At 32.6% G+C, this 13,301-nt stretch overlaps 1 protein-coding gene across 1 annotated transcript in view; it reads right to left on the bottom strand.

Annotated features, from left to right (window-relative positions):
* Positions 1-3,383: 3,383 nt before the first annotated feature.
* Positions 3,384-13,301, bottom strand: part of Shrm (shroom) — a 1,116,164-nt gene continuing 1,106,246 nt past the window's right edge. The window contains exon 14 of the mRNA XM_072540517.1: positions 3,384-3,784. Within this exon, the coding sequence (XP_072396618.1) occupies positions 3,524-3,784 (261 nt within the window). The 3' untranslated portion in view covers positions 3,384-3,523. The remainder of the gene's footprint in view (positions 3,785-13,301) is intronic.

Below are 13,301 nucleotides of genomic sequence, written 5' to 3'. Positions count from 1 at the left end.
GCCTTCTACCTCAACAGAGAAGACAGCGTTTGCCGTATTTATTTTATGTTTATTAACCGTTGTTATTTTTCTGTGTCTACGCCGAAAGTCTACTCACAACGGCAACGTCGCAATTTCAAAGGTCAGAGTTTCGTTTCTATGCTTTGATGTTAATTAGGCTTATCAATTACAGCGATCTTACTTTTTATAGGGCCTTGGTGTTTTCGGATGTTATTTCACCGATTTTAAAGTTTTTTTTCTTAGCACTATCCTTCACTTAATGTCTTATATTGTTCACTGGATATTTTCAATAATTTATTTCTCATTACAACTCTCAGAAATTGAGTTTATTGCAGGCGACAAATAAAATATTTGTTTACGTTTTGATTACAGTGTTGCCGTCTGTTGTTAATATGTCCATTATCCTGGATTACCTGTAGTAAACAAAATTTAAATAAATGCATAAGTTATTTTCTTTGTAAAACATATTCAAGTGACGTGAGTGAGCTTAGTGAAATCGTGAACAATGCGAGCGGGTTTTCCAAATAGATTTGTACGTCGATATACAGTGAATAAGACAATAGAATAGAAATATTTAGAAAATATAATTCTCCGTTAGTTCTTAAGAATTTGTAGAAACCGATTAGCATGTTAATAGTTTTTAGAAAATTTATAATTGTATGTAAAATTGTTGTTTGTTATCTAAATGGTAGATGGGGATAAGTGTGAAGAACTCTGATTGGAGGAGATTGAAAAAAATGGGATAGGTATGTAGGAATGAGAGTTTAGTTAGATTTTTGAGGGAGAAAAGATAATCAGTTGTTTTTCCAAGTGTTCAAGGCGAACAGTCGTTGTTCTCTGGTGATTCTCCAGAGGTAGTCAGCAGTAGAAGTGAATGTTTGTGAGTTTTCGTGGAGTAAGTGTATCTGACGGAAGCTGATTCAGTAAAATATTGTAAGTTATATTTTTCTACTTATATTCCAAGAGTCACTGTTCAGGCCGGAACGAGAGATTCAGTTTACCGAGAGGAAAAGAAGCTAGCATCATTTGAACGATACGTGAATTTGAAGGAGATCATTAAAGACGATAGGCTCGCAATAATTTGTTGTAAGATTGCTGATTACCTAGGGGACTGCTAAGAATAGATAGTGTAGGCTACAAGGAACAAGGATTTGGACAACTCATCATCAGAGAGACAGTTTTACCATTCGTCAGTTTTTCTTTATTAACAACACATTGTTTAACAATTGCTTTAGAAATTGATCAGGAGATTTAGAACAACAATTTTGATTTGAAATTTTAATTTATATTGTATATACCATTAACTTTTGAAGGTTCACGTACGTAGAACAAAATTTTGATAATCATTATATGAGATATTTTTATTGAAGATATTTTAGTGTGAATTTTATTTCAATATATAATGTTGTATCATATATTTTTTTATTATTCCGGTATTCTTTGGACCTTACCTATTATATGTAAAGCATAGATATTGAAACACGAGTATAACCCTGAGATAAGAAAATTAAATAGTGTGCTAGAATCAACGGAAGACAAACTGAAAGAATGGGAAAACTATATTAAAATTCTTTTTCACGACATACGAGAAGAACCAAGATTGGAAAATAACAACGAAGGGCTAACAATTCTGAAATCTGAAATCATAAATGCAATAAATCATCTTAAAACAAATAAAAGCCCAGGTCCAGACGGAATATACCCAGAAACGTTAAAATTAATCAGCGAAGAAAATATCGAAATATTTGTCCTTTTATTCAATCGCATTTATGATACAGGTAAAATACCCCAAGATTGGCTGGAGTCAATATTCATCCCACTACTAAAAAAGCCAAACCCACAACACTGCAATGAGTTCCGTCTGATAAGCCTTATGAGTCATGCAGTAAAAGTCCTACTAAAAATCGTACATAATCGTATCTATAGAAAGTGCGAAACAATCATCGGAGACGATCAGTTTGGATTCAGAGCCGGCATGGGAACGAGAGAAGCCCTGTTCAGTTTACTAGTTCTCGCCCAAAAATGCTACGATCAACAGAAAGATATATTTATATGCTTTATAGACTTCGAAAAAGCATTTGATAGAATAAGACACGACCTACTATTAGAACGTTTGCAAGAAGTCGGTTTAGATGGAAAAGACATCAAATTCTTAAAAAACTTGTTAACCAAACTTGTTAAAAAACCAAAACGCCAGAGTTAGGATCGAAGGTTCCACATCCGCAGAAGTAGAAATTAGGAGGGGAGTTAGACAAGGATGTGTTCTGTCGCCTCTGCTGTTTAATCTTTACTCCGAGTTACTATTTAAAGAAGCATTGGAGGATTCCAAGGATGGAGCAAGGTGAATGGCGTAAATATCAACAGTATCAGATACGCCGATGATACAGTGTTAATTGCGGATTCCGACGTAGCTCTACAACGACTCATCGACAAGACCAACTCGACCTGTGAGCAATTTGGTATGAAAATAAACATTAAAAAAACCAAGGTGATGTCAATTCGAAAAAACCAAAACGTACCTCAACCTTGCACAATAAATGGGCACATTTTAGAACAGGTCAATAGATTTAAGTACCTGGGATGTTGGATCGATAGCAGCCTAAATCCTGATCTAGAAATAAGATCGAGAATAGAACAGGCCAGAAAATCTTTCGAAAAAATAAAAAAACTGCTTTGTGATTTTCGAATAAAACTCGAAATTCGACTACGTTTATCAAAATGCTACGTCTGGTGGACTCTTCTATATGCAGTTGAAACGTGGACCCTAAAAACATCAACCGTAAATAAATTGGAGGCCTTTGAAATGTGGATCTACCGGAGAATGCTCAAAATTTCATGGACATCGCATACCTCAAACGAAGAAGTGCTGCATAGAATAGGCAAGGAAAGAGAACTTTTTAACACAGTAAAAGTTAGAAAAACATCATACCTAGGCCACATACTGAGAAATAATAAGTACCAATATGCCCAACTTATAGTGAAAGGAAAAATCGAGGGAAAGAGAGGCCTAGGAAGGAAAAGACTATCGTGGCTCAGAAACATCCGACAATGGACAGGGCTAAATTTTGAACAGCTAATAAGAACAGCTGAAGATAGAGAAGATTTTAAAATTGTAGTAGCCAACCTCCATTGAGGAGAGGGCACTTTAAGAAGAAGATAGAATCATAATTGCATCATTTAAATAAGTTTAATTAATTAATTAATTAATTGCTTGGTGCACCTCAGACTTATAATATCACATTAATATATATATATATATATATATATATATATATATATATATATATATATATATATATATATATATATATCATCAAGTAAGAGGGTCAATTAACATTGTTTTATAAATTCAATAAATAATAATTAAATAAGAACAATATTTTCGTACAGTATATTCGAAATTCTTACAACAATTAAAAAAAAACATCACCGGACTAGGCATTCGATAAAATTCGAATATTAAAATATTTACAAGAATGCGTCATTTTTAAACTTAATACAGATTTTTATATATGTATCAGAATCACTCTGTAATTATATTAGCCTCTTTAAGGGCTAACAGCTGCTCTTCTACTAATTTTATTCTATCTGATGTTACTTTAGAGTCCACTAATAATTTGGTTTTCATATTAATGAAATGGTCATAGTCCGCATACCTCACAGAATTCAAATATTTGTAAAGAATATTTGAAACGTTGATACTTCTTAGGTCTATACTTTCCTTCAACTTTTTGGCTTCTTGCAGTTGATCCAAGAGTTTATCACGCTTGGCTTCCAAAATTTTCTAAAAAAAAAGAATTTGTATTATATATATAATAATTAAGTTAAATAATTAATAATATTAAACACTTAATTAAGAGAATAATTAAGTGTTTTTGTATTTACAGTAATAATTTTTTTAAAATTTTAAACATAAAAATAGTTTTTATATATTAAAATAGATGAGAGACCATGATAAATTTTATCAATATTATAATAGATCTTTGTTGATACAACCTCGTTAAGTTTCTCCCTGATGAAGGACATAACCAATGTCCGAAAGCTTGGAATAAAAATTTAAAAGAGTACACATTTCATTTTTATTGCTGCAAACCCACTATTTAACGTTTATTTCCTTACGTTGTCAGCAAATACTTCTGGTTCATTATATATATATATATATATATATATATATATATATATATATATAAGAAAAAAGAAGTACTTTTGACTCGTTTGGAAAAAATATATAACTGTTTTGGATGGGTTGGAGTCAATAAAAGGGCTATTGGTTAACTATTTTTTATCTCGAGCTTTCAATTGTGTTTACAATTATTATCAAGAGCTGCTAAAAAAGACAAAATATATTACAAAGTTGAACTAGAAAGAAAAAACAATTTTTGTTAACTCACAAATTTTTGTTTGAGGATAATTTTTTCGAATAATTAAACAGATTGTTGAGTAGATTCCCACTAAGGTTCAAAATTTAAAAAATTCGAACCGGTTTAAAAATGGAGGCCATAAAATGAATTTTTCCTATAGTAAAGTATAGGAATTTTACAGGTTTCATTGTTCAAAATTTAAAGTCCTAATTCTCAATGTATTTTTAAAATATGCCCGCGTCTACTTTTTTCTTATACTTACTGATTGAATTCAGAATTATGAAACCGGAAGTATTTACTTCCGGTAAGATATCCTAGCCTAACCTAACCTAACCTAACCTAAACTAAACTAACCAAATTGCAAACAAAAAAACCAACTTCGAATTTCAAGTACAAAATATTTATTAATTCATTCAGCTAGTAGAAACCTGTAAAATTCCTATACTTTACTATAGGAAAAATTCATTTTATGGCCGCCATTTTTAAACCGGTTCGAATTTTTTAAATTTTAAACCTTAGGGGGAATCTACTCAACAATCTGTTTAATTATTCGAAAAAATTATTCTCCTATCTATCACCGTTTAGGAGGAGTATTGCGCACAAGAAAAGGGCCTAGCCTTTTAGTATATATATATATATAAGATATATATATATATATATATATATATATATATATATATATATATATATTTCCGTTATTTCTGTCGATATTTACGTTAAAGTTAAAGTGAAGAATTAATGATAGATTTTGATGTACTTGAAGGTCCCGAAGGCGCAAAGTGTATCTCACAGAGAATTCCAATTTACAATAACTTTAATTCAAGGAGGTTACTAGAGAGAACTATGTGTCATCAGAGATCGATGTACTGCTCGAACGCTACAAAATAAGTTGGTAGAAGCTACAACATGTCTACAAGAATAAATACTCAAACTATACGTAACCGGCTTCACGAATATGGGTTGAATGTAAGAAGGCCAGCTAGAGTATCTCCTTTGACCTCTGTACATCGTAGAGCCGGACGCTTGTTTGCAGAAGAACGCATAAGTTGTACTATGTCACAATAGTTACACCACAATAGTTACACCACATCAAGTTACCACTTGATGGACGTGTTAGAGTCTGGAGAACACCAGGCGAGCGCTTTGTAGATTTCACAATTCAAGAATCCCAGGGTTTGACTGAGCTTCAATTATGGTTTGAGATGGGATGACTTTAAAGGCCGCTCTGACCTAGTAGTTATTCGGCGAGGGGCGATTAACGAAGTTCTTGAACTGCATTTTGTCCCATTTGCTAAAAATATGGGTCCCGAATATCCTTTAGCAAGACAATGCGAGACCACACGTGGACAGGATAGTGCAAAATTATTTAACTACCCACAATATTCAGGTTATGAATTTGGCCAGCGAGGAGTCCAGATTTAAATCTCATTGAACACATACGGGATAAGAAACTTTTAACATGTCGTGGAAGTTCTCGTGGAAGAATGGAAACAACATCTATATCAAGAAACTAGTAGAAATGTGATTGAAAGCATGCCTAGATGTTGTGCTGAAGTTCGGCGAGATAGAGAAACCCATACCCGCTATTAATTTTGTTTTCAAAACAATTTTTAGCACCGCTGTATTTAAAAAAAAATCGAATTTTTCGCATTTATCACGTTTTATTTTTTTTTTCAAACGAAAATTTACAGTTCAGTAACAAAAAAAAATTGCTATATTTATAACAAAAAGCATTATACTCCAGTCGTCAAAGACGAAAATGCCACTGAACCTCTAAAAATCATACGAACAAGCTGAATTTTACCGGGAGTATTAATTTTGGGACCCCAAAAGAGATTTAAAAAAGTTTATCACTTTTACCCCCGGGCTTCGTTCTAAAATTTCCTCGTAGGAGGGTAAAAACGCAAAAAAATCGATTTACTAAGAATCTGTAGGCCGTAAAAAAAAGGTTTTAAATCAAAAATGTAGCTGAGACAACTTTAAGTAGAATGAACCGTTCTATAACAAACAACGCTTGAAGAGACCGTCGATTTTAAACGCCAGTTACGCGCGCGACATCAATGTTTAATAAAATTTGTATCAGCTCGACGGTAAAAATTCGATATCTTTTGATTCAAGTGACCTATAGGTTCTTACGTACAGATTCTTGGTATATCTTGGTATTTTTGGGATTTACACTGGTTTTAGGGGTAAGCCCGGGGGTAAAAGTAGGAAATTTTTTGCATCTTTTTGGGGTCTCAAAATTAATATTCTCGGCAAAATTTTGCTTGTTCGTATGATTTTTAGGGGCCAACTCCCTGACGACTGGACTATTAGATAAAAATAATATAACCATAAAAAGAATTAGTTTAAAATAGATTAATTTAGGTTTAAAAAGAATGTATATATATAATATATATAAAGTAGTTACTAAAGTTTTATTTTGAGGGTCCAGTAATTATTAGGTCAGGGTTCCAATAAAATATTTATTCATAAATAAAAAGTCAGACATAGATAAATTGAGCAACATTTATTGTTACTTACTGACAAAACATCAAAAATAAAATAAAGATTTACTTTTACATATACACACCGTAATACACCTGCATACAAAACATGTTGCATACTATCAAGACAGGTTTAAGATACTACTTCCATTAATATAATAGCAAGAACTCCTAATTACTTTTTAATCACACTATTTTTGTGTTTTTTTTTCTGTTCTCTATGAATCAGTCAAAACACACCATGAAAAGATGTCACTAACAAAATATTAACTTTCCAACTAAATTTTAAAATGTATATTGTCCATTATTTTAAATGTTATATTTTATATGTGTGTTTTTAATGTTGAGTGTCGTAGCTTTAGAAAAATAATCTCAACGACTAGTAAGTTGTAATGACAATTTGAGATATGTTGTAAATATTTACACTTTCTTCTAATTACAGTGTCTTGAAGAAGGAATAAAAGAATTCCGAAAGCTCGACCAAAAGTCAAAAGAGTGTTTCTATAACATCCCGGCCAAACCTACTGACTGCAGCCCTAATAAACTGTGTTGTTTGTTTATATCGACAGTCAATAATATCCAGTATTTCTTATATATATATATATATATATATATATATATATATATATATATATATATATATATATATATATATATATATATATATATATATATATATATATATATATATATATATGTGCATTTGTATCCTTTTTGCCTTATCTTATATATATATATATATATATATATATATATATCTACGGCATAAAGTAAACTCCGCCCATGTGTTAAAATTAAGGTTCAAGTGAGCTCCGTGGTGAAGTGGACACCGATATACGGAGCTCACTTGACCATTCCATAATATAGTTTCCTATAGTTTCATAATTTTTAAAAATTTTGTAGAGTCAATAAGTACCCCTGTATCATAAATGTATATCGCTTAGTTCACTTGTATATATTATAGGGGTCGTTCAGGTCTTTTTCACTGTATATTGGAACCATAAGTATATCGGTTTAAGTAAGCTCTGATAGTTTGGCAACTATGCGATTAAGCCGTATATTTTCAGCGTATATTCTAAACGGTTCATACGGACTCCTTAGTCCTTATTTTTGTTATCATTCATACGCATTACAGTATGTAATAGATATGTCTACTACCAAATACCTGTTTTTGGTAGGTACGTGCTTTTCTAAAAATAGCTTTATAGATACAAAAGGATTTCGTTACCAAGTTGGATGTTTTTTTTATATGCGGAAATTCCTGTTTTTGGTAGGTACGTGCTTTTCTAAAAATAGCTTTATAGATACAAAAGGATTTCGTTACCAAGTTGGATGTTTTTTTTATATGCGGAAATTTCTTAATGCATTTTGTTAACGTCAGTATGTCTTTATACGTTTTATTTAAGAATCCGATTAATATGAACTTGATTTATTTCATCCATTGTTTTACGATATCTTGTAGCTTCTTTATTATTTTATTTCTGGTTTTGTTTGTATACTACATATAATTCTGGATAGGTTATCTTAAAATAAATATTTAAGTGCTAAAATAGATATTTTTGTGTAAAAATGGATAGTAGTCCGCAAAAAATGAAGGAATGCTTAATTTATCTAGCCAGAATATATCACTTTACCAATATTACATACTTCTGAATGGTAAGGTAATTTAGGGGTAATATCTAATCAATATAAGTGGAGTTAGTGTGCAATTTGCAATGATTTTTATAAGCAATAGCTTACTGACTGTACTCTACATGTTCAGTTTATATAATTAAACCTTGTCCCTCTTCAGAAAAGAGCAATTTAAATGGCAAAGTCAACTAAGAAGGTGTGGAGAATCTTTTACCACCCCACATTCACACAAGTTAACCGGTGTTTGCAGGCAAGAGTCCTCCCGAGGGTTCAGATGGCGAGGATTAGCTTTTTTTTTTGGTATATCTTACACACGTGTTGATCTGGCCAGTTTTTTTCTCGATTTTAGTCATAAAATGGGCTTGTATTCGTCGAGTACATGTTGCGAATCTAGATTTTGTTTCTTTCGTTCCTTAGCTACTTATCTTCGAATATTAGGTGTCTTGGTAGCTACGATATTGTAGAGCTTATGTATGGATGTGAGTCTTAATATCCGCTGAATTTAGATGACTAATTTATAGCTAAATCTACGAGTTAAGTATATGTTGGTGTCATTCATATTGGCAAGGTATATTCGGCAGCAGAAGCATAGAATGCAAGCGTTTATGTTTTAAGGGTGGAAGGATGTGCTTCTCATTTTTAGCTGACAAGTTTGCGGAGAATAATACTTCTGGTCCTCAGTGTGCCTTTTAGTTTTAAACAAAGTTCTGTGAATGACTAAGTGTAATACAAACTATCTTCAAGATATTTATAGCAAGTCCAGAGTATAAGGATTTCATGACACTATTGGATGTTCAGATTTGTGAAAACGTCTGTGTTGGGGACATTAAAGTAGCACACCTGAGTTTTTCCGGGGTTTGGCCTAAAAATGATTTATAGTCTATTTTTATTGTGTTTAAAGCATGATTTAGATTTTTCTCCACTTCAGCAACATAGGTTTTTGGTTGTGCAATAATAGATGTGTCGTATACATAATAAAAGTCCTAGTATTTACTGGTATGGGTTGATGGTTTGTGTACATTTTATACAGTGTAGGTGACATTACGCTACCCCAAAGGAGACCGTTCTTCTGCGTTCTCCATCTGCTATTCTTACCATTGAGAAATACCAAAAATCTTCTGTTGTGTAGGCATACGCTAGTAAAACAAGTAAGTTTATTACCTAAGGAGATATCATATAGATTTTGAAAAAATGCCCTCTTATTTAAGGTGTCGTAAGCTGCAAATTGCTGCTTAGATTGACAAATACCACTCCTCATAACTGATATCTTTCGTACCCATCTTTGCTGTGTTGGGCAAGATTTAGTATTTGTGACGTACATGATCTTCCCTGTCTGTAGCAACTTTTGTCTTTTAATTTGAGTTTTTTTTCCGTTTTACCTCTTGAGGAGTATTTTGTAAAGCAAAATAAATATATTGACCAATAGCTTTTGTGGTCGTTGGAGTTTTTGTCAGGTTTAAGCAAGGCAACAACTTTGTCTTTGCTTTGTTTGTCTGCAGACTTTGGATATCAGTAACTGTTGTATTTTTGGTCCAAATTTTATAATAAGCTTTGTGCTCAGATCTTCAGTCAGTGCCGTACTATTCTTTATTATATACGTAGATAGTGGATCCAAGCTCAACATCGTTAAAAGATTCCTTCAGCTGACTGGTTTTGTCCTCTCTCATTTTAAGTTTTTCTTTGCTTCTTTGCCGGCAGAGATAGCACTTTTACATTTATTATGTGATTTTCAGCGATCAGCTTAATACCAAATACACTATTTTTTGCCCTCTATGTATTTTCTGTACTAGAAATACGTCACATTTGTGCTAAGCGCATATGTCTGATAAGGTTAAGTAAAGTAAAGTGTCTTTATCTCTAGATATGCCCCTAATATTTATAGACATAATTAGAATAATTGATCCTAAAAAAGACCGATTTGACAAAAATCATATTAAACGGGTGATTCTGATTAGCCGATTAATTAATTATTTATTACCCAGGGTACAACTGATTCTTCTTCTTCAAGTGCCATCTCCGCGGCGGAGGTCGGCAATCATCATAGCTATTCGGACTTTTGAGACGGCTGCTCTGAAAAGTTCATTTGATGTACATCCGTACCACTCTCTCAGGTTGCGCAGCCATGACATTCTACGCCTCCCTATGCTTCTCTTTCCTTGGATCTTTCCCTGCATAATCAGTTGGAGCAAGGTGTATTTCTCTCCACGTGTAACATGTCCGAGATATTCTAATTTTCTTGTTTTTTCTTGTTTTTTTTTTGAATTTAAACTGATTTCAGATTATCAGATTATACAACTGATTACGGTGGTCATATTTGTACTCAAATTTTCATAAAGGCTTCTCTTTTGAACCCCATAAGAAATGGCTAATTAACTTTTTATTAAAAATAATTTTACATACTCGACGATATTTCGAATCAGATTTGTATAGTAATAACTATAGTTAATATGGAGTCTCTTTGTGAAAAGTAAATGAGTTTGTAATATCGGTTACAACTCATATATGAATGATAAGGACATAAACGGTTAAAATAAGTGCACAGAATTTTAACAAAATATATCGGCGCCATTGTTTAGGAGATGGATTTATCCCAGAGATTAAAGGTTACATGTATATTCGAGGTTCTATTTACGTATTTGCATTACTAAAAAAGTATATTTAAAATAAAGGCCTTAAGATATCTTTAGATTCTATGGAAATTAGAATCTATGGAAATTAGCAAATTAAAAAATACAGACATAATTCTGAATGACCAAATTGAGAAACAGTTGTCTCAAGTATTGTTTATATTGTAAAGGTCATCATCATAGTATAGTCAGAACGCAACAAGGTTCTATTGGCTTTTCTGCTTTTTGTCTCCTCATTCCTATTGAAAACTTAGCCACGTAAATAACGTTTTAAAAATATATGTCAATATTTCTGAAGTGCATTTCCTAAGATAACTTTTATTAAGCCTAATTCGTTTGACTACATGTAATGGATTTGATAGTTCCCAACAGATAAGTATTGATTGATTGATTGTTGGTTGGATAGCAGTTGGTTGTACAGGCATGTGTTGATAAATATGATGGGTCGGTAGGTAGTCCCATTATTCCTAAATCTGACCATATGTTACCTCCCCTGTTGATTCGTGGACGTCCTAAGGGCATTTTTCTCTCGGGGAATTCTCCCAGTTTAACTTGGCAATGCAGTTATTAGAAAGCCTTTGGATATAGCCAGCGTAACTTTGGCGTTGAGATTTAGTCTCTTGTATGACGTTGCTATCTTTATATATCTGTTAGACCTTGTCAGCGTTCTCGTCACATTTTCAGTCAATAGCACTGGTTTAATCACTTTTTTATATATCCTGATTTTAGGGATTTGTATTAGAGTTCTGGATTTAAAAGTGTTATGTGGGTTATATTTACATTAGTTAGATACCTGAATATTCCATTTTATTTCTTATGTGACAGCGTTATCTACGATACCTAAAACGCTGCAATCTTTCAAAATTATATGGGTTTATTGTTACGTTATGCCCTACTCTACGTCCTCTCTCTTGTATGTTAAAGAAAATTTATTTAGTTTTCTCATTACTTACTATCAGACCGTTTTTTACTGCTAATAGCATTATTTTATAGCATTCTAATATTTAATCTATGGATTAAATCCGGATAGTAAATAGATATGTTTCACTTTCTCGGAGAAATAATATTCTAACATACAAAATGCTATTAAATTGCTAAAACCTTTCTTGCATATTATATTTACTTATGAGGGACATATTTACTATAATAAGGCGTGAAGTCCTGGACTGGCTAATCGCTGGATAATTGGAAGCATGAGTGTAGCAGTTTTAATGTTTTCGGGACTGCTACCTGGTATCGGGGAGCAGAGATATCAGTACCAAGTTAGTGCATGTAGGAATTGTTAATTGAACTTTATTATTATTAAACAGCACTATATTTCCTAGTAAAATCGTCATGACTTTACAGTTAGACAAATTTTCGAACGTTGGTTATGGAAACATCATATACATACCACCGGATTCCCTAGATCGACATTCAGCAAAATCCTTTTAATAATGATACGGGAGTAAAAATATAAATATTTGGGAGCTTACATCAACAAAGGATTAGATTAAGACTAAGAAATCAGGATACGAATAGAAATGGCAAGGGCAGCGTTCTGAAAATTCAAGCAATTGTTCTGTGACAAAAATCTGAATACTGCGCTGAGACTGAGGTTTGTTGAATGTTACGTCTGGTCTCAAGTATTATACAGAGTAGAAATATGGACGGTAAAAGCGCAAATAGTTAGGAAGCTTCAAGCCTTTGAATTTTGGATATACCGGAGAATGTTGAGAATTCCATGGACTGCCAGAGTCACCAATGAGGAAGTGCTGAGAAGGATGGGTCGAGACAAAAAATTGTTGAGAACAATAAAAGTACGCAGGACTACATACCTGGGACACATACTAAGGAATATAAAGTCTTCTGCAGGCCATCATGCAGGGTAGAGTCGATGGCAAAAAGGGAATAGGTAGAAAGAGGAAGTCATGGCCGCGAAATATTCGTGACTGGACAAACATGACTGTAGACGAATTATTTCACGTTGCAAAAGACAGAGATACTTTTAGAAATGTGGTCGCCAAAATCCGTTAATGGGGACGGCATAGGAAGAAGAAGAATGATACGCTAAACAAAAAAAAAACAGAGATGAAGATAGGCGCCAAGAAACTCTGTGTTATAAAACAGTTGAATAAAATACAGATTCTCGATTCAAATATTCAAAAATTTAATGAACAGCATACTAAAATAGAAATAACGTCTATTTAAAATGC

Source organism: Diabrotica undecimpunctata, chromosome 8, assembly GCF_040954645.1.
Source record: "Diabrotica undecimpunctata isolate CICGRU chromosome 8, icDiaUnde3, whole genome shotgun sequence".
Classification (NCBI taxonomy): Eukaryota; Metazoa; Arthropoda; class Insecta; order Coleoptera; family Chrysomelidae; genus Diabrotica; species Diabrotica undecimpunctata.
The sequence above is the reverse complement of the archived record's forward strand: the minus strand, read 5'-3'. Positions and strand labels throughout refer to the sequence as shown.